General features: G+C 42.0%; 1 protein-coding gene across 1 annotated transcript in view; it reads right to left on the bottom strand.

Moving 5' to 3' along the window:
* The window catches only part of LOC146788643 (putative cation-transporting ATPase 13A4), a 383,399-nt gene that overhangs the window by 276,140 nt on the left and 84,746 nt on the right, over positions 1 to 22,513 (bottom strand). Inside the window, 1 exon segment of the mRNA XM_085635852.1 lies at positions 4,690 to 4,836. Coding sequence (XP_085491978.1) covers positions 4,690 to 4,836 — 147 coding nt within the window.

Genomic DNA, 22,513 nt, shown 5'->3' with positions numbered 1-22,513 from the left:
AGAGGCTAATCTCACCTTTATAATATCAGTAACCAACAATTTCAATATGCTGTTAGATATTTTTTTTTTTTTTGCAGAGTTTTATATAGCGCGCACTTGACCCGAATCGGGTATCAGAGTTCTTTACATAGCACCAGTTACATTACATGAGGACACACATTCATTTTGGTTAGGCACGGGGAGATTAAGTGATTTGCCCAGAATCAGAGGATGTTCAGGTGCCGATCACGATCCGGTAAAAAAATTCACCGTACGACTCGTATCCGGTCTTTTTACCGTACGAATCGCACAAGTGCCGTACAAACTGCCAATTACGATTCGCATGGTAAAAAGTCCATACGAATCGCATTGGGAAGTATTCCCCACACGTCCTCGGGTCGGAAAATGTGCCCGACACGTCCACGGACGATTTACCGTACAAATGTGAAAAGTGAAGTCCGACCGAGGAATTACGATCCATCCCGTGCGTCCGATGTTACAACCGTATAGAAAAAACACCGTCCGCACCGAACTCCCACAGCAACCATGGAGACATGTGCCCGCATACGCGCCGACCCCCCCCAGCCCCCGTACGTTCGAGTCGTACCCCCCGTGTATGTACACCCTTGTACGTGTCGAACCCCCCCGTGTATGTACACCCTTGTACGTGTCGAACCCCCCCGTGTATGTACACCCGTGTACGTGTCGAACCCCCCGTGTATGTACACCCGTGTACGTGTCGAACCCCCCCGTGTATGTACACCCGTGTACGTGTCAAACCCCCCCCGTGTATGTATACCCGTGTACGTTCGAGTCGTACCCCCACCCGTGTATGTATGGTGCGTACCCCCAGCGGGTACGCACCGTACATACATGGGTGGGGGTACGACTCGAACGTACATGGGTGTACATACACGGGAGGTTCGACACGTACACGGGTGTACATACACGGGGGGTTCGACACGTACACGGGTGTACATACACGGGTGGGGGTACGACTCGAACGTACACGGGTGTACATACACGGGGGGGTTCAACACGTACAAAGGTGTACATACACGGGTGGGGGTATGACTCGAACATACACGGGTGTAAATACACGGGGGGTTCGACACGTACACGGGTGTACATACACGGGGGGGGTTCGACACGTACATGGGTGTACATACACGGGGGGTACGACTCGAACGTACGGGGGCTGGGGGGGGTACGGCGCGTACCGGGCCACCTACTCTGGTCGTTTGGCGACGTACTTCGCTTTTCCGGCACTTTTTTGGTGCCGTGAAAATATTGCCGTCCGGACTGCTGTCGGTTCGAATCGTGGTTCCTGGGTCATGAAACGCTGCCTGACAGCGTCCCGACATCACGTCGCAGCATTCCCGGAGCACATTCGTATGTATATTTTCGTCGGTCGGTGTTTTTTTGCGAATCGTAATTCCATGTTTGTGAAGTTTTACGACCGGGTACGAGTCGGACGGAGAAAACGCTCCGACCGACGGTTCGTACCCGGTTTTTGCCGGATCGTAATCGGCACCTCAGTGTCATTGTTCAGACTCGAACCCAGTTCCCCAGATTTAAGGTCAACTGCCATAGCCATTAGGCCAACTCCTCTCCTCATATCACCTCTTGTTCCCTATGACAGTAACTAAAAAGGTTCCAAAACACTGCAGCAAAACTGTTGCTTCCCCTACTGCAGTGGAATCATTACCACTGTGCTTTAAGCATATCTTTGGCTACCAGATGCAAGACTCTTGATTTCTAAGAAACTCTGCATCATCCACAAAACCATTCAGGACAAAAGCCTGCAATACCTACACAATTCCACTGATATTGCAAAACATTACCCTTTTTTAAGGTTAGCATCTTCAGATATTGTTCAAGAAGACATCACTGCCATCCAACCTCTGAAATTCACAAGACCACTTAAAATTCAGGAAAGAAGTACAAACATGTCTATTCCCAAGATTATGAGCCGCACAATTGGATCCTCTGATTCCAGCATTACAACACTTGGAGCTCTCAACAACAGAACGCTCAAAGTCCCATGAGCACTACATGCATGATCAGATCTGAAGAACACACCACATTCTGACCACGAATGACTATATTCTCTGGTCACCCTCTCCAGGATCCTCTTCTGTTGACAGCAATGGTGCACAAGTTGTGGAGGAAGCACTACAACTGGATACCACATCAGCCAACTGTAACCAGTGCAGACTGTGGAACAAACACAAACCTAAGCAGTCCAGATGAAGCTCCAATAACAAAACGAAAACACTGCAGGGTAGGTCCACCATCAGAAAATCTTTGCCAAGATCCTGAAACAAACCACACATGGGCAGGACATTAAAGGACTGGAGATCACAATGAATGCAACAGTTTTCCAAGTAAGAACACCCCTATTGTGAAGCGTGCCACACGCTCAAGAATGTGCTTCAGTGTCCCACCTAGGCACTTGAAGCACTATATAAATGCTACAATGCAATACATGAAACTATGTGAGAAGGGTGATGGAATGAGGGCATATATTCATAGCTACTTACAGTAATCCCTTATTACATCAAATCATAAAAAAGGAATAACAAAAACACAATCAGTGTGTCAACCCATTTCAGCCTCTGCATGACCTTTGCAATAACCCCTTCCCACTTGCACAAATCCATAGATTAACTTTCCATAGCCTACAAAGGATAAACTCCTGGAGGCAGCAGTGACAACTTCACTTAAGGCACCCTTACTTTATCTCACATATCCAGATGAGCTACAGAACATAAACAGTGACATACACCAACAGATCCCCTGAAAAACACATCACAATAATCGACCAGTACTTTCATTATAGGCAAGGGGCATGTAGTGTCATCCCTCTCAGAGAGTGCACCAGCAACAGTCACAAACTGCAAACTCAGTGGTGAGGTCAGACAAACTACTTCCAGGAGCTAGAAGTGGAGGCTCACTGAAATGCATAGATACCAGTGACAAAATGGATGCCTGTTGGTTCTCATTCTAAGCTGTTGTTGTTTGTATAAATACAAGAAAGATTTGTTTACTCAAATCAGTATGTTACTGTGACTGTATAGGGTAAGCCAGCTTAGCTTTGAAAAACATACCAGCAAGAACTCCAGAGCTAATCCTAAAAGAAGTTCCACATTTCTCCTGGCAAATCATCACTTATGAATTATGTTATTTAAATAAAGTTATTTCTATTTCATCCACAAAGCAGCATTTTACCCAAGGTGTTGAATTTTACAAACTTACAAATTCTTGTTTTTTGTCACACCCTTTTTATATGTGTTCTACAGTCTCTATACATCTCCTAATCAATACATCTCTCTGATCTCTTATTCCTAGGATTTTATCAAATGTATGAATTCCATCTCTGTATGTGTCTGGCAAATTTTAAAATATGATCAAACTATTCTGGATGAGCAGGAATTAGTTCATATCCAAGCTTTTCTTCACCTCCTCTGCTTAGTGTGACTCCAGCAGTTTCCAAACACAAGATGAAACATAGCCAGATGCTGTGTGACTTCTATGTCATGCCTCACAAGTGGGGGAGACTGTTTAATGTGGTAACAAATCATCCACAGTGTGATGTTACAGTTGCTAACCAGGCTCTTATTTCCTCCTCATGTGACAGGTTGAACAGTTTTCGTGGTGGAACAGTTTATACTCTCATTCAGGCCCTTATTCTTCAAACACCTACGGGTGGCATCCTAATTATGCCGAGTGTCAACTAGATTGTTACCTGTAAATTATTTTTTTGCTGAGGCTCTTGCTTACTTAGTTCACTTCCTGTATTTTAAATCCCAGAAGCTGCCAGCAGTTACTGAATGCCTCTTTGTTGACATCAATATGTATTAAACACACCCACATTCTAGGCAATGTCAGAAAGTTGAGCTGCACCTGATCTAGTTATATTATTTCACTCTTGTGCAGATGTTTCTGAGGGCTGTACTCACACCGCTAGGTGGAGTTTATCACCCTTTACTCTTTATTCTATGAATATAGTTTCCTTCTTTACTTATAACCATTGTAGTAAGATCTGGCTGAAATGCTTCTTATGTGCTTCGGTCTTTCTACATGTCTGCACAGAAAATGATCCTCAAGACATTTTAATGAAGCTCAGCCAAGCTGTACCCAGTACAACAAGATCACTTTTATTGACTCTTGAGGTAAAGGGTTGTTGGGTAACTTGTTAACTATATTCCAGATTTCCTGCTAATAGTTTGTAAGGTACTTGTCAGTGATTCAATGTATTACTTTAATTACCGTACCTTAGAAGAGGTTCAGAGGTTAGTTCTCTTGCAAATTAAAGCTGCCTCTTCAGTGCCAATGCTTGTTATCTCTCTGTGTTATTTGATAACTGAAGCCTGGCTCCAACAGCAGTGTTTAAAAGTGAGGTGTTGCACAAACATCCATATGGGTGAGAGTGAAGGAGGTCATATCAGGTCAGGTGTGATGGTGAAAAGAGATGGAGCAAAATCACACACTTTGGGTCAAGTGCCCAAGAGAAAAATGAGAAGCAAATGCTACAGGCTCAAAGGCAATAAATACTAGACACCTGTTCCTGTATTTGGCATATTTGACTATATGTAACAGAAACAATGATTTCTGTGCACTTAAGATGCTTCTTTATGAAATGATTTAGATCAATTAATTCTTTTATGAACTGACCCTTTTCCAATGTACACTTGTAAAATAACTTACTTTGAGTTCTGGTTTCATGATCACTCTGTTTACAATGAATGATTCATCCATACTGATCAAGGGACCTTGTTTCCGAGTGCCCATATATGTGGGTTCATATAGGGATATCCAGGTGACTTTCCTCTTGGTGTATTTTTGGAAAGCATCCTAAGAAAAGATAAAGCAAAACACAGATATGTAGCCAAGGCAATGTACAGCAACGTTAATGAATCCTCCTGCTGATATACACATACATGAAACTAATTAAGTCAGCGTATTTCATATGCACTCACATGAGACATGAACACATACATTTGAGCTACTGACCAGCTTGTCCATTCTGCCAATACCTTGAGCAGTGACAATTTTATGGCAAGGCATGGAGGCCAATATTATGAATGTATCTTTAATTACAACTCAAAGCAGCATCACCAAACAATGTAAAGAATTTAGAACATTACCTTAACATTCCAAAGTTCACAAAATCCTGGGAGAGGCAGCCACAGTCCTTCTTTTGTTGTTGCTCACAGCTAAGATAAGTTCGCTCATTTGATCTAACATAAAAGATAATTAATTAGACATATGATTGAATGAAGTTTTGAAATAATAATTTAATGTTTGGGAATGTTTTGATGTTTATTTTGTGATTTTGATGTTGATAAGTGAGTATAAGGTGAATTTAACTAAATTTGGTTTAAAAGAAAGTCAATTAATGTAAATTTTAATTTCTTTGACAGTGTCATGATTATTCTGTAATCAATATCGTGCGATGTTTGATTAACGTTCAGATTAGTTTATGAGTGGTATTTCTGTATTGTTTATTTTCGAGCGCGTCGGTTGAATGCGCTCGCATATTGAAATAAATACCGCTATGGCTCGTGAGTTATGAACGTCCTTGCTTCAGGATTACAAGGATGCTCAGTTCGCTATCGGGAAATGTAATTTCTAACCTGATAAATTGTTGTATACGCTTGCTTAATGGGGAAAGCATTTGAGATTTAGATTCAACAGAGGCGCGCAAGCTCAACCGGCACGTCTCTGTATTTAGCGCGCGACCTCAAGCGGCGCGTTTTCTCTACCGATATTTTTAAAAGAAAATAGACATTTCACATGTGGAGTTGTTAATTAAAGCGCTAGTTAGCGCGAAATAGGTAATTAATATGAAAATAGCAAAAAAATTTAAGATAGAACGTTTCTTACCTTGACAAGCTGCTCTTACTAAGATTTTAGAGGTGACGTGAATAATACTACATATTTTAATCCTTAGAGGCCACCATATTAGGGTCACATGTTTATACGGCCATTTTGGATTGGGAATATTATATTTTTCAAAATGAAAAACTGGCAGCCATCTTTTGGACATGCAAAAGAGCCCGTAGTCGGTTACTTCATTCTGTCAGAATAGGATTATTTTACTACAACTGTCAAGTGTGTTCAATAGGTGTTAATTGAGGAGATTATTTGTTTAACTTTTTTGAAGTTATATTGTGAGGTTAGTGATTTTTTACCGCTTCTTAAGTGGATTTAAGTGGTGTTGTTTGGATTTTATCAGATTAGATCTGGTCTATTTGAGGGAGATAATTTGGAATCTGTTGGGGAAAGTGGTATTATGGAAAATAATAATGAAAATGGAGATGTTTTGGAAGGAAAGGTTAAAGAGTGTGTTGACAAAGCTATGTCTGTTCTGGCTTCTCAACTTGGGAAAAAATTGGACGATTGTGTGAATAATATGGAAAGAAAATTCTCTAAGGTAACTCCTTCAGATGAACAGTTTTGGTCTGTTGAGGAGGATCCAATTCCAAGTGGCTCGGGGAAAAAGGTCGCCAGCAAAAGGAAACATTTGATCTCAGATAAGGAGGGCAAGAATAAAGGGGCCTTTTTAATGAAAGGCAACAAGGATAAGACTCAGGTGGAGTCTAATAAAGAGGCTATAAAGGCCAAAAAGGGAAATCGTAGGACGACTGTCTGCGATGAGTCCTCAAGTAGTGGGGATGTGGTCATTTCATGCTCTTCTGAATTTGGCTCTTCAGAAGAGAAGGATGTTCCGAATAAAAAGGCGAAAATAGATTCGGATGTCGACTCTTTGGGTCAGTTGAAAGATCCATTTGGCGAGCAAATGTTTGACCCTAATACGATCCAACACCCCCTCTCTCCTCAATGGATGCCGGCTAAACACGTTGCTCAATACGTTGAATTTTGGATAAGAAAAAAAATGCCAGAGGAAGTGAGAACACGTCTGAGATCTGAGTGTCCTAGACCATCTCTAGCAAATAAGGTTGCTTATACTCCAGAGTTGGGTGCTAAAATGATTACTTTCTTAAATAAGATGGGAAGGGACCCTAGAAAGGGACTTGAAAAAGGACTTAACGTATTTGGTACTCTGACTAAGATATTCGATATTTGTGAAGAGGCATACACTAGAGAAAGTGTTGTTGATACAGTTGAATTGCGCAAATGGGTGCAAAGAGCAGTATGTTTGTTGGGTAACACCAACGCTTCCCTCTATTCTGAGAGGAGAAAGAGCCTTTTGTTTAAAAATGATCCAAAATTGGCGGATCTGGCGAGTAGAGAGTCGGGCCATTCGGCGAATGGCTTACTGTTTGGAGAGGAATTTGTAAAAGAAATGGCAAAGTACGCTGGGGCGTTTAATTCTATTCAGAAGGCACAGAAAGATATTAGGAGAGTTTTTGGCACGGCCGGGAGATTACGCGGCCGTTTTCCCGGCCGAGGAATTGGTATCACTAGAGGCTCCTTTACCAGAGATGGTTTCCGGTCCGGAAATGATCAATCAGGCTCCTATTCTCCTGGATTCTATCCGCAGAGACAGAGAGGAGGAAGAGGCAGTTTTAGAGGCGAAAGGACAACCAGATTTCAAGGTATGTTTGCCAAAAGACCCTTTTTCTACACAACCAAAGGTGGGTGGCAGACTTGCTCTATTCTTAGACAGATGGAAGGAAATCACTTCAGATCCTTGGGTCCTTCAGACAGTTGTAGGATATCAAATAGATTTGGTAGGAAGTCCAATTCAGGAAAAGAGGCCTCCTCTTCTAAGATTTGCAAAGGATCAGGAGGATTTAGTAACTCAGGAAGTTTTGGAACTAGAAAGCAAAGGTGCCATAGAGAAGGCAGAGAGTTCGTCAGGTGGATTCATAAGCAATCTCTTCTTGGTAGAGAAAAAAGACAAAACAATGAGACTGGTAATAAATCTGAAAGGTTTGAACGAGTGAGTGGAATACAACCATTTCAAGATGGAGAGTATTAACATGTTGAGAGATGTTTTGAGAAAAGAAGATTGGTTGACTCGCCTAGACTTAAAAGACGCTTACTTAACTATTCCGGTTTGTGTAAATCAAAGACATCTTTTGAAGTTCATTTGGAAAGGGACAGTGTGGAGGTTCAAGAGCCTCCCCTTTGGTCTGACATCTGCCCCTTGGTGCTTCATGAAGGTGATGCGACCAATAGCAGCATGGCTTCGTTCAAGGGGAATAAGATTAATCATTTATTTGGACGACATTCTTATCATGTCGGAGAACGAGGAACAAGCTCAGGAACACACTACACTAGCGGTCAGAGTTATAGAGGATTTAGGATTTATGGTAAACAGGAAGAAATCTTGTCTGGTTTCAAGTCAAGAGATGTCTTTCTTGGCTTTCAGATCTCGACCTTGGGTTGTGTGTTGAAGTTACCAATGGAGAAAGTCAGGAAGATCCGCAGGGAAGTGAGGAGATTGTTAACAAACGGTTGGGTTCCGTTGAGACAAACAGCAAGAGTTATTGGGCTTCTCACAGCCTCAATTCAAGCAGTCTTCCCAGCCCCCCTGCACTATCGTGCCTTGCAGAGAATGAGAACTTTGTATTTAAAGAAAGGGGTGAGTTACTCTCAGAAAGTGCATTTAGATTCAGAAGCGATAGTGGAGCTAACGTGGTGGTTAGAGAATCTTGTGGTTTGGAACGGCAAAGCAATCTTCGGGCCATCTCCAGATATGATCATAGAATCAGACGCCAGCCTTCAAGGTTGGGGTGCAAGATGTGGTTCAATGACCACAGGGGGAAAATGGACAGGGGAAGAGAGAAATATGCATATAAACTATTTGGAGTTGTTGGCAGGATCATTTGCAGTGAAGAGTTTCACGAAGGATCAAGTGAAATGTTGAGTGCTTTTAAAGATGGACTACATTTCTGCAGTAAGGTATGTCAACAAACTAGGGAGTCCTCGATCAAGGGCATTGGCAGATTTGGCGAAGGAGTTTTGGCATTTTTGTCTGAGCAGAAACATTATGATTCTTGCTCAATACTTGCCCGGGGTGAGCAATTCGATTGCGGATTGGAACTCACGGCAACTGCAGGATTTCAGCGGTTGGAGGCTAAAGAGAACAATGTTCTTAGCTCTGAACAGGTTGTGGGGTCCCCTTACATTAGATCTCTTTGCAAATCGTGTAAATGCTCAGGTTCGCAGGTTTTACAGTTGGAAGCCGGATCCAACTGCAGAGGCTGTAGATGCGTTAATGCAAGTTTGGAACGAGCCTCGGAGCTACGCTTTTCCCCCTTTTGCTCTCATTCAGAGGGTCCTGCTGAAGGTGCAGAAAGACAGGGCGGAGTTAGTTCACGTAACACCATTCTGGATGACTCAAGTCTGGTATCCAGATGTATTGGAAATGTTGATAGCCGACCGGGTACTTCTTCCGGTTGTACCGTATTTGCTAACCAACGCTTCAGGAGATTATCACAAAAGGGTTATTCAGGGTCATTTAAAGCTCATAGCTTGGTTGATTTCGGGAGAGCCTGGCAAATGCAAGGCTTATCTTCGGAAGCTTCAAAGCTCATTAAAGAATCATGGGCACCAGGGACCGCAAAGGCATACAGATTGGCATGGAGGAGATGGGTTCGTTGTTGTACTATGAGGAATTTGGATCCAGTATCAGCCCCTTTAGTTGAGGTGGTCAATTACTTATCGGAAGTTTTCCATAACGGAAAATCATATAGTACTGTCAATATAGCAAGATCAGCAATCTCCTCAGGCCATGATTTAGTGGATAGCATCGCCGTTGGTCAACATGATGTAGTCAAGAGACTTTTGAGAAGTGTTAGAATTAAGGCTCCTCCTGGAGCTAAGTATTCTTCACTTTGGGATGTGGAACTTGTCTTGAGGTTTTTGATGAGTTGGAATGAAAATGAGTTTCTTAGTCTTAAAGATCTTTCACTCAAATTGGTTATGCTACTGTGTCTTATTTCCTTCAGAAGGGTATCAGATGTTAGGGCATTAGAATTTACAGGGCGACGTTTTGTGCCGGAAGGTGTTTGTTTTTCTATTTCAAAAAGAACCAAAACTTTATCTAGTACGATTTTCTATCAGAGTCTTAACGATTGTAGAAAGCTTTGTGTGGTGAGATGTGTACGTGAGTACGAAAGGAGGACTGAATCATTAAGGAAGGATCAAACCCAAATGCTTATTTCCTTCAAACCTCCACATAAAGCTGTCTCTGCACCTACCTTAGCTCACTGGGTTAGGGAGGTAATGTTTAAAGCAGGAATTGACTTAAAAATGTTTGGTGCACATTCTGTAAGAGGATCTATGGCTTCTAAAGCCTTGATTCTGGGTGGTGATTTTACGGCTCTTTTAGCTGCAGCTGATTGGTCTTCTGACTCTGTCTTTAAGAAATTTTATTTTAAACCTGTGGATTGTCCAGTAGAGAATATTATGGCAAGGCTTTGAACATGCATAATATTGGCCTCCGTGCTTTGCCATAAAATTCAGCTTTTCCACAGCTTGGTGGGTAGAAAATCATGATTTTATTAAAGACACGGAGGCTGATATTATCCCTCCCTGTGTTCTCACCCTCTTTAATGTTTTTGTTTTGACTCTTTCAGGTGGAGACGTTAAGAAATGAGCCATTATGGAGAAGCGTCGCAGGATATTTGGAATTTATCCTTTTGCATTATAGTTCTTTGATATGGATCGAATTTATGGACATGTTCGCAGCGCTAAAAGAAGGAATATGGCTGCCTCTCACAGGATTTTGTGAACTTTGGAATGTTAAAGTAATGTTCTAAATTCTTTACATTGTTTGGTGTTGCTACTGTGAGTTGCAATTAAAGATACATGCATAATATCAGCCTCCGTGTCTTTAATAAAATCATGATTTTCTACCCACCAAGCTGCGGAAAATCTGAATTTTCAATTGCTCTATCAAGACTTTGAAACTGGTGGTGCTAAATATTATGGCAAATCGTAGCCACACAAAAATAAGTATCATAATGCAATATGAATGCAAGCCAAAATAAAACAAAACGAGGCAAGACAAAATTATCTCGTTAAACCAAAGCTCGATCCCTGGATTGCAATGTCTCGCTTTCTATACTGCCCACTCACTGTGTGGTTTTCTTTTTCTAGTTTCTAGGTGTAGGCTTGGTTAATTTCTAGATGTAGACTCTGTTCGTTTCTTGGTGTAGATTTCGTTTCTAGGTGTAGCCTCAGTTAGTTTCTAGGTGTAGACTCCGTTAGTTTCTAGGTGTAAATTTGGTTCTAGGTGTAGACTCCATTAGTTTCTAATTGTAGACTCAGTTAGTTTCTAGGTGTAGACTCCATTAGTTTCTAGGTGTAGACTCAGTTACTTTCTATGTGTAGACTCAGTTAGTTTCTAGGGGTAGGCTCCATTAGTTTCTAGGTGTAGACTCGGTTGCTTTATAGGTGTAGACTCGTTTCCTTTCTAGGTGTAGACTCAGTTACTTTCTAGGTGTATACTCAGTTACTTTCTAGGTGTAGACTCCATTAGTTTCTAGGTGTAAACTCTGTCAGTTTCTAGATGTAGGCTCTGTTAGTTTCCAGGTGTAGACTCTGTTAGTTTCTAGGTGTAGACTTTTTTAGTTTCTAGGTGTAGACCCAGTTACCTTCTAGGTATAGATTTAGTTTCTAGGTGTAGATTTTGTTAGTTTCTTGGTGCAGACTCTGTTAGTTTCTAGCTGTAGACTCTGTTAGTTTCTTGGTTTAGACTCTTTCTAGGTATAACTCCATTAGTTTCTAGGTGTAGACTTGGTTGCTTTCTAGGTGTAGACTGTGTTAGGTTCTAGGTGTAGACTCCGTTAGTTTCTAGATGTAGACTCTTTTAGTTTCCAGGTGTAGACTCATTTACTTTCTAGGTGTAGACTCTGTTAGTTTCTAGATGTAGACTCCATTAGTTTCTAGGTGTAGACTTCATTAGTTTCTAGGTGTAGACTTTGTTAGTTTCTAGGTGTAGACTCCGTTAGTTTCTGGGTGTAGACTCCGTTAGTTTCTAGATGTAGGCTCTGTTAGTTACTAGGTGTAGACTCTGTTAGTTTCTAGGTGTAGACTTTGTCAGTTTCTAGATGTAGGCTCTGTTAGTTTCCAGGTGTAGACTCTGTTAGTTTCTAGGTGTAGACTTTTTTAGTTTCTAGGTGTAGACCCAGTTACCTTCTAGGTATAGATTTAGTTTCTAGGTGTAGATTTTGTTAGTTTCTTGGTGCAGACTCTGTTAGTTTCTAGCTGTAGACTCTGTTAGTTTCTTGGTTTAGACTCTTTCTAGGTATAACTCCATTAGTTTCTAGGTGTAGACTTGGTTGCTTTCTAGGTGTAGACTGTGTTAGGTTCTAGGTGTAGACTCCGTTAGTTTCTAGATGTAGACTCTTTTAGTTTCCAGGTGTAGACTCATTTACTTTCTAGGTGTAGACTCTGTTAGTTTCTAGATGTAGACTCCATTAGTTTCTAGGTGTAGACTTCATTAGTTTCTAGGTGTAGACTTTGTTAGTTTCTAGGTGTAGACTCCGTTAGTTTCTGGGTGTAGACTCCGTTAGTTTCTAGATGTAGGCTCTGTTAGTTACTAGGTGTAGACTCTGTTAGTTTCTAGGTGTAGACTTTTTTAGTTTCTAGGTGTAGACCCAGTTACCTTCTAGGTATAGATTTAGTTTCTAGGTGTAGATTTTGTTAGTTTCTTGGTATAGACTCTGTTAGTTTCTAGGTGTAGACTCTGTTAGTTTCTTGGTTTAGACTCTTTTAGTTTCTAGGTATAACTCCATTAGTTTCTAGGTGTAGACTTGGTTGCTTTCTAGGTGTAGACTGTGTTAGGTTCTAGGTGTAGACTCCCTTAGTTTCTAGATGTAGACGACTCTTTTAGTTTCCAGGTGTAGACTCATTTACTTTCTAGGTGTAGACTTTGTTAGTTTCTAGATGTAGACTCCGTTAGTTTCTAGGTGTAGACTTCGTTAGTTTCTAAGTGTAGACTTTGTTAGTTTCTAGGTGTAGACTCCGTTAGTTTCTAGGTGTAGACTCCGTTAGTTTCGAGATGTAGACTCTTTTAGTTTCCAGGTGTAGACTCGTTTACTTTCTAGGTGTAGAATCTGTTAGTTTCTAGATGTAGACTCCGTTAGTTTCTAGGTGTAGACTCCGTTAGTTTCTAGGTGTAGAGTTCGTTAGTTTCTAGATGTAGACTCTTTTAGTTTCAACGTGTAGACTCGTTTACTTTCTAGGTGTAGACTCGGTTACTTTCTAGGTGTATACTCAGTTACTTTATAGGTGTAGACTCCATTAGTTTCTGTAGACACTGCTAGTTTCTAGATGTAGACTCTGTTATTTTCTAGGTGTAGATTTCGCTTCTAGGTGTAGATTTCGTTAGTTTCTTGGTGTAGACTCTGTTAGTTTCTAGGTGTAGACTCTGTTAGTTTCTAGGTGTAGACTCTGTTAGTTTCTTGGTGTAGACGCTTTTATTTTCTAGATCTAGACTCCATTAGTTTCTAGGTGTAGACTCGGTTGCTTTCTAGGTGTAGACTGTGTTAGTTTCTAGGTGTAGACTCCGTTAGTTTCTAGGTGTAGACTCCGTTAGTTTCTAGATGTAGGCTCTGTTAGTTACTAGGTGTAGACTCTGTTAGTTTCTAGGTGTAGACTTTTTTAGTTTCTAGGTGTAGACCCAGTTACCTTCTAGGTATAGATTTAGTTTCTAGGTGTAGATTTTGTTAGTTTCTTGGTATAGACTCTGTTAGTTTCTAGGTGTAGACTCTGTTAGTTTCTTGGTTTAGACTCTTTTAGTTTCTAGGTATAACTCCATTAGTTTCTAGGTGTAGACTTGGTTGCTTTCTAGGTGTAGACTGTGTTAGGTTCTAGGTGTAGACTCCCTTAGTTTCTAGATGTAGACGACTCTTTTAGTTTCCAGGTGTAGACTCATTTACTTTCTAGGTGTAGACTTTGTTAGTTTCTAGATGTAGACTCCGTTAGTTTCTAGGTGTAGACTTCGTTAGTTTCTAAGTGTAGACTTTGTTAGTTTCTAGGTGTAGACTCCGTTAGTTTCTAGGTGTAGACTCCATTAGTTTCGAGATGTAGACTCTTTTAGTTTCCAGGTGTAGACTCGTTTACTTTCTAGGTGTAGAATCTGTTAGTTTCTAGATGTAGACTCCGTTAGTTTCTAGGTGTAGACTCCGTTAGTTTCTAGGTGTAGAGTTCGTTAGTTTCTAGATGTAGACTCTTTTAGTTTCAACGTGTAGACTCGTTTACTTTCTAGGTGTAGACTCGGTTACTTTCTAGGTGTATACTCAGTTACTTTATAGGTGTAGACTCCATTAGTTTCTGTAGACACTGCTAGTTTCTAGATGTAGACTCTGTTAGTTTCTAGGTGTAGATTTCGCTTCTAGGTGTAGATTTCGTTAGTTTCTTGGTGTAGACTCTGTTAGTTTATAGGTGTAGACTCTGTTAGTTTCTTGGTGTAGACGCTTTTATTTTCTAGATCTAGACTCCATTAGTTTCTAGGTGTAGACTCGGTTGCTTTCTAGGTGTAGACTGTGTTAGTTTCTAGCTGTAGACTCAGTTAGTTTCTAGGTGTAGACTCTTTTAGTTTCTAGGTGTAGACTTGGTTACTTTCTATGTATAGACTTGTTTACTTGCTAGGTGTATACGCAGTTACTTTCTAAGTGTAGACTCCATTAGTTTCTAGGTGTAGACACTGCTAGTTTCTATGTGTAGACTCCATTAGTTTCTAGGTGTAGACTCCATTAGTTTCTAGGTGTGGACTCGGTTACTTTTTAGGTGTATACTCAGTTACTTTCTAGGTGTAGACTCGGTTAATTTCTAAGTGTAGACTCAATTAGTTTCTAGGTGTAGACTCTGTTAGTTTCTAGGTGTAGACTCCGTTAGTTTCTAGGTGTAGACTCCATTAGTTTCTAGATGTAGACTACGTTAGTTTCTACATTAGTTTCTAGGTGTAGACTTGTTTACTTTCTAGGTGTAACTCTGTTACTTTCTAGGTGTAGACTCTGTTAGTTTCTAGGTGTAGACTCTGTCAGTTTCTAGGTGTAGACTCGGTTAATTTCTAAGTGTAGACTCAATTAGTTTCTAGGTGTAGCCTTCATTAGTTTCTAGGTGTAGACTCCGTTAGTTTCTAGGTGTAGACTCCATTAGTTTCTAGATGTAGACTACGTTAGTTTCTACATTAGTTTCTAGGTGTAGACTTGTTTACTTTCTAGGTGTAACTCTGTTACTTTCTAGGTGTAGACTCTGTTAGTTTCTAGGTGTAGACTCTGTCAGTTTCTAGGTGTAGACTCTATTAGTTTCTAGTTATAGAAGTTGCTAGTTTCTAGGTGTAGACTCGGTTAGTTTCTAGGTGTAGGCTGTCAGTTTCTAGGTGTATACTCGGTTACTTTCTAGGTGTAGACCCTGTTAGATCCTAGGTGTACACTCAGTCAATTTCTAGGTGTAGACTCCATTGTTTTCTAGGTGTATACTCCGTTAGTTTCTAGGTGTAGACTCTGTTAGTTTCTAGGTGTAGACTACGTTAGTTTCTAGGTGTAGACTCTTTTAGTTTCTAGGTGTAGACTTGTTTACTTTCTAGGTGTGGACTCGGTTACTTTCTATGTGTATACTCAGTTACTTTCTAGGTGTAGACTCCATTAGTTTCTAGGTGTAGACACTGCTAGTTTCTAGGTCTAGACTCCGTTAGTTTCTAGGTGTAGACTCCATTAGTTTCTAGGTGTAGACTCTGTTACTTTCTAGGTGTAGACTCTGCTAGTTTCTAGGTGTAGACTCCGTTATTTTCTAGGTGTAGACTTCATTAGTTTCTAGGTGTAGACTCTTTTAGTTTTCAGGTGTAGACTTTTTTACTTTCTAGGTGTAGACTCAGTTACTTTCTAGGTGTAGACTCTGTTAGTTTCTAGGTGTAGACTCTATTAGTTTCTAGGTATAGACATTGCTAGTTTCTAGGTGTAGACTTGGTTAGTTTCTAGGTGTAGACTGTCAGTTTCTAGGTGTATACACGGTTACTTTCTAGGTGTAGACTCTGTTAGTTTCTAGGTGTAGACTCTGTCAATTTCTAGGTGTAGACTCCATTAGTTTCTAGGTGCAGACTCCGTTTGTTTCTAGGTGAGACTCCATTAGTTTCTAGCTGTAGACTACGTTAGTTTCTAGGTGTAGACTCAGTTAGTTTCTAGGTGTTGACTCCATTAATTTCTAGGTGTAGACTCCGTTAGTTTCTAGGTGTAGACTACGTTAGTTTCCAGGTGTAGACTCTGTTATTTTCTAGGTGTAGATTCCATTAGTCTCTAGGTGTAGACTCTGTTAGTTTCTAGGTGCAGACTCCATTAGTTTCTAGGGGTAGACCCCATTACTTTCTAGGTGTAGACTCCGTTAGTTTCTACCTGTAGACTCGGTTAGTTTCTAGGTGTAAGCTTCGTTAGTTTCTAAGTATAGATTTCGTTTTAGGTATAGATTTTGTTAGTTTCTAGGTGTGGACTCTGTTAGGGGCATATCAACAACAACCGGCGATAATTATCGCTCAGCGCTCTTAGCGTGAGGATAATTATCGCCGGCTAGCGTGAATTTTTATCGCTGAGATAGCGTGCTATTAGCAACGCTTATCTCAATAGCGATAAAAATCTACACGCTAACAGGCTAACGTGAGATTATCGCTGGAAACCCAGCGATAATCACACGTTACCTTGTTGATAGGGACAGGCAAACTTAGCCATGATATCCTCCTTCCATAGGATATCATGGCTAAGTCTGAAAATTAGCAGACGTAAAAAAGCAGCGTTAACCGCAGTTAGCGCTGCTTTTTTTGTCTCTAACAGGGTTAGCGACATTCTTGATAATAGGAGAAATGTCGCTTAGCGACATTTCTCCTATTATTTTACTCTGGAACGCCCCCTTTGCATCTCATTAGAGATGCAAGGGGAAGCGTAGAGTAAAAGGGTGCTAACATGCAAATTTGCGTGTTAGCACCCTGTTGTTGATAGGGTGCTAGTTTTATCTCTGCTTTTTTGGCTTTTAAAGCCAAAAAAGCAGAGATAAAGCCCTTGTTGATATGCCCCTTAGTATCTAGGTGTAGATTCTATTAGTTTCTTTTTGTAGACTTTGTTAATTTCTAGGTGTAGACTCCTTTAGTTTCTAGGTGTAGAATCCGTTAGTTTCTAGTTGTAGACTCCATAAGTTTCTAGGAGTAGACTCCTTTAATCCTGCAGGGCTCCTGGTCCTACCTCTCTCCAGACCTTCTATCTTGTTTCCCACTGATCGACTTGATTCAGAGTCACGGCTTTGGGCACAGCTTGCCTGTTCCATTTTATGGCAAGTGAGGTCTTGTGAATGTTGCATATTGTGTCGTTTATGGTGTTTGAGGTGACAGCAACGGACATCCTCTACACTTAAGTAACTTCCCAATCTGGTGAAGACAGCTCAATCCTTTTTTATGGTTATTTAGCCAGAGAATATCCTATATTTGAGAATACTCTAGGCTTGATATAGAGCAGATCCATGGAGATATTAACTATGCACCAGTATACAGTGTTTGTTAGAACTGGTAACAGAGTAACATGACTACTCCTTCTCATCTTCTGAAGGCCACAGTAGCACGTGTTCCCTGGATCCTCGCGACCACAGGTGTCCATTGTAGGACACAGAGTGCCGGTGTAAGTATGGTGTGGTATTTGTGTAGAACTAACATAGCCACTAGCTGCTGAGTAGAGTATAGGGTCATTTTTAAAGTATTCAACAACTACTAACGCTACTACTACTACTACTACTACTACCATTACCAATAATGTTATTATTGGCCCAGAGTGCCAGATCCAAGGTGAGTATTGTGTGGTATTTGTATAGAACAGAACAAAGCCACTTGCAGCTGAGTGGAGGGTCATTTTTAAAATATTCAACTAAGACACTAATCTTAATAATAATAATAATAATACTACATTAGCTGTTATAGAATTTTCTGTCCATAAAAAAACAGGCCACTACTCAAATTACAAACTAGGTAATAACTACTTTTATACGTGTAAAGACAAAATCTTTTCTTAAAAACAATTCCTCAAAGGGATAATACTTTGATAAAATTCTTCTTAGTCAAACGTCGACTTTTGCAAAGACTCTTTGCACTTTTTCTTCAAGTATAAAAAAAAGGGCAACAGCAATTACTAGTGGATCAGACTGTAGGTCCAGTGCTACTGCCCATATACCAAAATGCAGCTCGGCTTCAACAAACACAGTTTTCAGATCTTTAATCCCCATTGCCTTCTTCACTGGACATAATAACATAGAGGAAGATAATTTTCATTATTCCATGCAGCGCAGCAAGCCACCTTGCTGTGCTGCGTGACAGGGCTGGAATGTGCCATGTGTAGCATATTACATTGCATAACTGTCCTTTCCTTGCACTGGCTCACAATGTGCTGCTTGAGTCAACTCGGGTACCCTTGCATCATGGAGCAAGGGTGCCGGCATTGCAGGCAGGATTGTTTTTGTGCAGGAAGGGACACCTTCTTGCGCAATAACAATCCTCAGAGGCATTTGCCTCTTCCTATGTGTGCTGCAGAATGTAGGACTCCGAGAAATTGAAAACAATGAGGAGAAATAAAGGTATTTATCCTTGTTGGAAATCCTCTCTGAGAGGGCGTAACATTTTGATGCTTTCCCAGGTTTACTGCTGTTGGTAAATCTGTGAATGCACCAAAATCCATGATTGGATGTGAGGGAACACCCAAGCCCCACCCATGGAAGGTCTCCCTGGGGCAGAGTAATGCAACACAGCGATTTGCACTACCTTGCGTTGCTGCAGATTTCTCAAGCAATGCAGGGCAACGCAAGATGGCCTTGCGTGGCTTGAAAAATCTGACTTTAGTGTTGTATCTCGCTTGTGTGGCGCAAGGGCAATGCTCCACAATAATAAATATTCCCCAGAATGTGTGCAAGGTCATTGGGTCAACACGTTTGACATCTACATTTAGCTGGCCCCATTCAGGCTATATTGATTTGCTTGCAACTCCACCCAAAATAATGAAAGTTCAAATTTGGAATTGGCACTCTTAACAAGTAATTGGCTTCACAATGTGTCCTTTCAACAAAAAATGATGTGAGGATTCAGTTGATACTGAGATATAGCGCTAAATTATGGATTTGCATTTCATATAGTTTTGCACAATTTCCATCAGATTTCCTGTAATCATGTGAAAGCAAATTACTGAAATTTTGAACACCGCAGCTTCCTAGTCACTTCTTCTACTTCTACTTCTAATTCTACTTCTTCTCCTTCTAATTATTTTTCTTCTTCTTCTTCTTCTTCTTCTTCTTCCTCTTCTTCTACTTCTTCTTCTTCTAATTCTTTTAATTTTTCTTCTTCTAATTCTTCTAAATCTTCTTCTCCTTCAAATTCTTCTTCTTCTAATTCTAAATCTTCTAATTCTAATTTTTCTTCTCATCATTTTTTGTAGGGAAAAGCCATGGCAGAGATGTCTGCAAGGGGGGTGGCTGAGGCTCCCAGAGATGTGACCAGTGACTTCTGAATGGTGCCATCTTGTACTGTCCCAGCATGCTGTGCAGGAGGGTTGGGACAGGGGTAGAGAGGCGATGTGGCCTTACGATTGGCTAGGCATGCCTGGCTTCTAGAACCTTCCATCCCCATTTAAAAACTCTTGCAGAAGGTAGAGAAAGTGCTTTTTGCTGTTTAACTCTGGACGCTGGGACTACGACGGGGCAGCAGCCATGGACTACTGGGAAGACAAGCCCCCTGATGCCCTAACGGAATAAGGAGTCTGACCCCAGTTGATCCCTAGACCAGTGGGATTCTCTAAGGGAAAGTGAAGTTGGCCCCCCTACTTCCTCTAAGGACCAGTTGAGGAAAGATCTGGACTTATGCTCCCCAGCAGGAGGGCAGGGCTCCAGAGAGAATGGAAAGGAGGAAAGCTGGCAAGGGAGCCAGTAAAACCAGCTCCCGGCAGAATATGCCACCTTGGAGATGCTCCTGTTGGTTAGAGCTCGCAAACAGCAAAAAAAAGACCCCACAATTGGCCAAATCTCCTGAACAGGCCCGAGTAATGGACTTTTCAAGCTCTGTGACCTCAGACCATCCTTAAAAAAGGAACACGAGGGGTCCTGCTGTGTTCTTGGATATTACCTCCAGGGTGGGCAGTGCTGGGTGGTCAGCATGAGATTTAAATATATATTTGAAGGGAGGAGGCATTTATGGGGTTCCACTCTTTGTCCCTGGGGACCACCATCTCCCCGGGGGCAGGCATAAAGAAGATTTGGGCCTCTGAAATCCCAGTCCAGCGACCACAAGCACAGGAAAGGGCTGAGAGTACCCCCTCTGACTCATGCCCGTGTCTGTGGCGCAGAGGCCACACATCAGGCTGCATCTTGTCCAAATGGAGCACAACTGGAAGAAGAAGGCAAAGCCAGCTCCCATGCCAGATGAGGGAGGAGGCTGAGTTTGAGGGAGTTCACCAGGGCCACAGGCCCCATCACTCCAATTATTTTGGTGGTGTCTCACATAGGACTGGGCACCCCAGGATGAAGGAGAAAAAACACCAAAGCGAAAGAGAGACGGCTCCTGAGCACAACAGGGACCCAATGTTAAAATATTCAGTGCTCCTAGCTGCCTCAAAAGATGTGCATTTCTATATTTTCTTCTTCGTCTGGTGACCTCAGGAGGGCAGGAGCATCACCAACAAGTTTAGGAAGTGCTGCAGGGACTGCTAGAGTTGTAGCAGCCCTCCAGAATGTAATTTAAAAGTTACTCACATTTGCGGGTTCTAACATTTAGGAACACTGAGGATTTTCACTGGTTTTTGAAGCACTCCCAAGTTTGGAGCTTTTGCTCTTCAGCTGGGAGTGCAGCCATCTCGGATGGCTGGTTCCATAGCTGCGTTTTATGAGGCCTGACAGTGATTTTTGTATTAATGTTGAAATGCTTTATTGACATTAGGGATTGCATTGACACATGATTTATGACTATAGAGAAAATGTGTTGATTTTTAACAATTGCTTTGTGGTGCACTTTGATAAAGGTAATAGGCTTGTTTTATTTAAAGTGATACCCTCCCTATCTTGTGATGTCTCTCTGGTATAGGTGGGGGATACTGTGACTTTGGGGGTCATGACCCCTTAGGGGTCAAATGTGAGTGCAGATATTTTTAAGCTGTCTTATGCATATAGTTGTAAACTAGTGTGTGTTATGTAGTAGCATGTGTGTAATAAAGGCACTGACTGGATAATCATTTTTTGGGTGTTATTATTGTCTGCCAGCGACTACTAGCTCACAACACCTCTACTGAGTAGGCCATTGACTCAACAATGGGATGGTTGGTTCCCAGTAAGGTGAAATTGTGGACCTATTATTTGCATAGGCATCACATCCTGCACAACTAATAACCCAATTTCCTACATCATTTAAATAAATAATCTATTTATCAAACATAAATAATAAGATACAAACATGAATATTAATAATTACAATAACATACTATGGGGGTCATTAGCATGGTGGGCTGATCGCCACCACCCAACCGACGGTGGCGATCAATCAATCAATCAATCAGGCATTTGAGAGTGTGCTACTCACCCCTGAGGGTCTCAAGGCGATGGTGGGGGGCAGCTACTGATCGAACAGCCAGGTCTTGAGGAGACTTCTGAAGGTCAGTAGGTCCTGGGTCTGTCGTAGATGGATGGGGAGGGTGTTCCATGTCTTGGCGGCGAGGTGGGAGAAGGATCTGCCGCCAGCGGTTGTTTGATGGATGTGTGGGATGGTGGCGAGGGCAAGGTCAGTGGAGCAGAGCTGGCGGTTGGGGGTGTAGAAGGTGAATCCCTTGTTGAGCTATGCTGGTCTGGCGTCGTGGAGTGCTTTGTGGGTGTGGGTAAGGAGCTTGAAGGTGATCCTCTTGTTGACGGGAATCCAGTGCAGGTCTCTCAGGTGGGCTGTGATGTGGCTGTGGCGGGGGATGTCAAGGGTGAGGCGTGCGGAGGCATTTTGTATGCGTTGGAGTCTCTTCTGGAGTTTGGTGTGGTTCCTGCATAGAGGGCGTTGCCGTAGTCCAGCCTGCTGGTGATGAGGGTCTGGGCGACCCGCCTGGGTGACCCGCCCGGGTGTTCGTCCCGCCAAAACACCCCACCGGACAGCGTGTTACCCCCGCCACATTAGCATGGCCGGGGGTACCACAGAGGACGCAAAGACCATCCGCCGCTTTTCCGCCAGTAGGTAATTGTCATGATTGCCCACCGGACGGAAAGGCCCATAATATGGTGGCAGTGCCTTGCAGGCACTGCCATCCATATTAGTATGAGGCATTTTCAGTGCCTTTCAATGGCGGAGACTCTGCCATGGAAAGGCATGTGGAGTTCTCTTTGGGGGACCGTTGCGGGCCCCCAAGGAGGTGGGGTTGGGGTGCTGCACTTGGGGGTTACCCATGGTACCCCCCAACATTGGCATGCACAAGGTGGCAGGCACCGCGTGGTGCCTGTCACCTTGTGCATGCCAATGCACAACATGCACAACATGTATATATTGCATTGTGGCGGGTGCTGCTTACAGCACCGCCCACCACAATGTAATATATATGGGATGCCATGGTGGTGGCATCCTAATTGT

This window comes from Triturus cristatus, chromosome 11, assembly GCF_964204655.1.
Source record: "Triturus cristatus chromosome 11, aTriCri1.1, whole genome shotgun sequence".
NCBI lineage: Eukaryota > Metazoa > Chordata > Amphibia > Caudata > Salamandridae > Triturus > Triturus cristatus.
The sequence above is the reverse complement of the archived record's forward strand: the minus strand, read 5'-3'. Positions and strand labels throughout refer to the sequence as shown.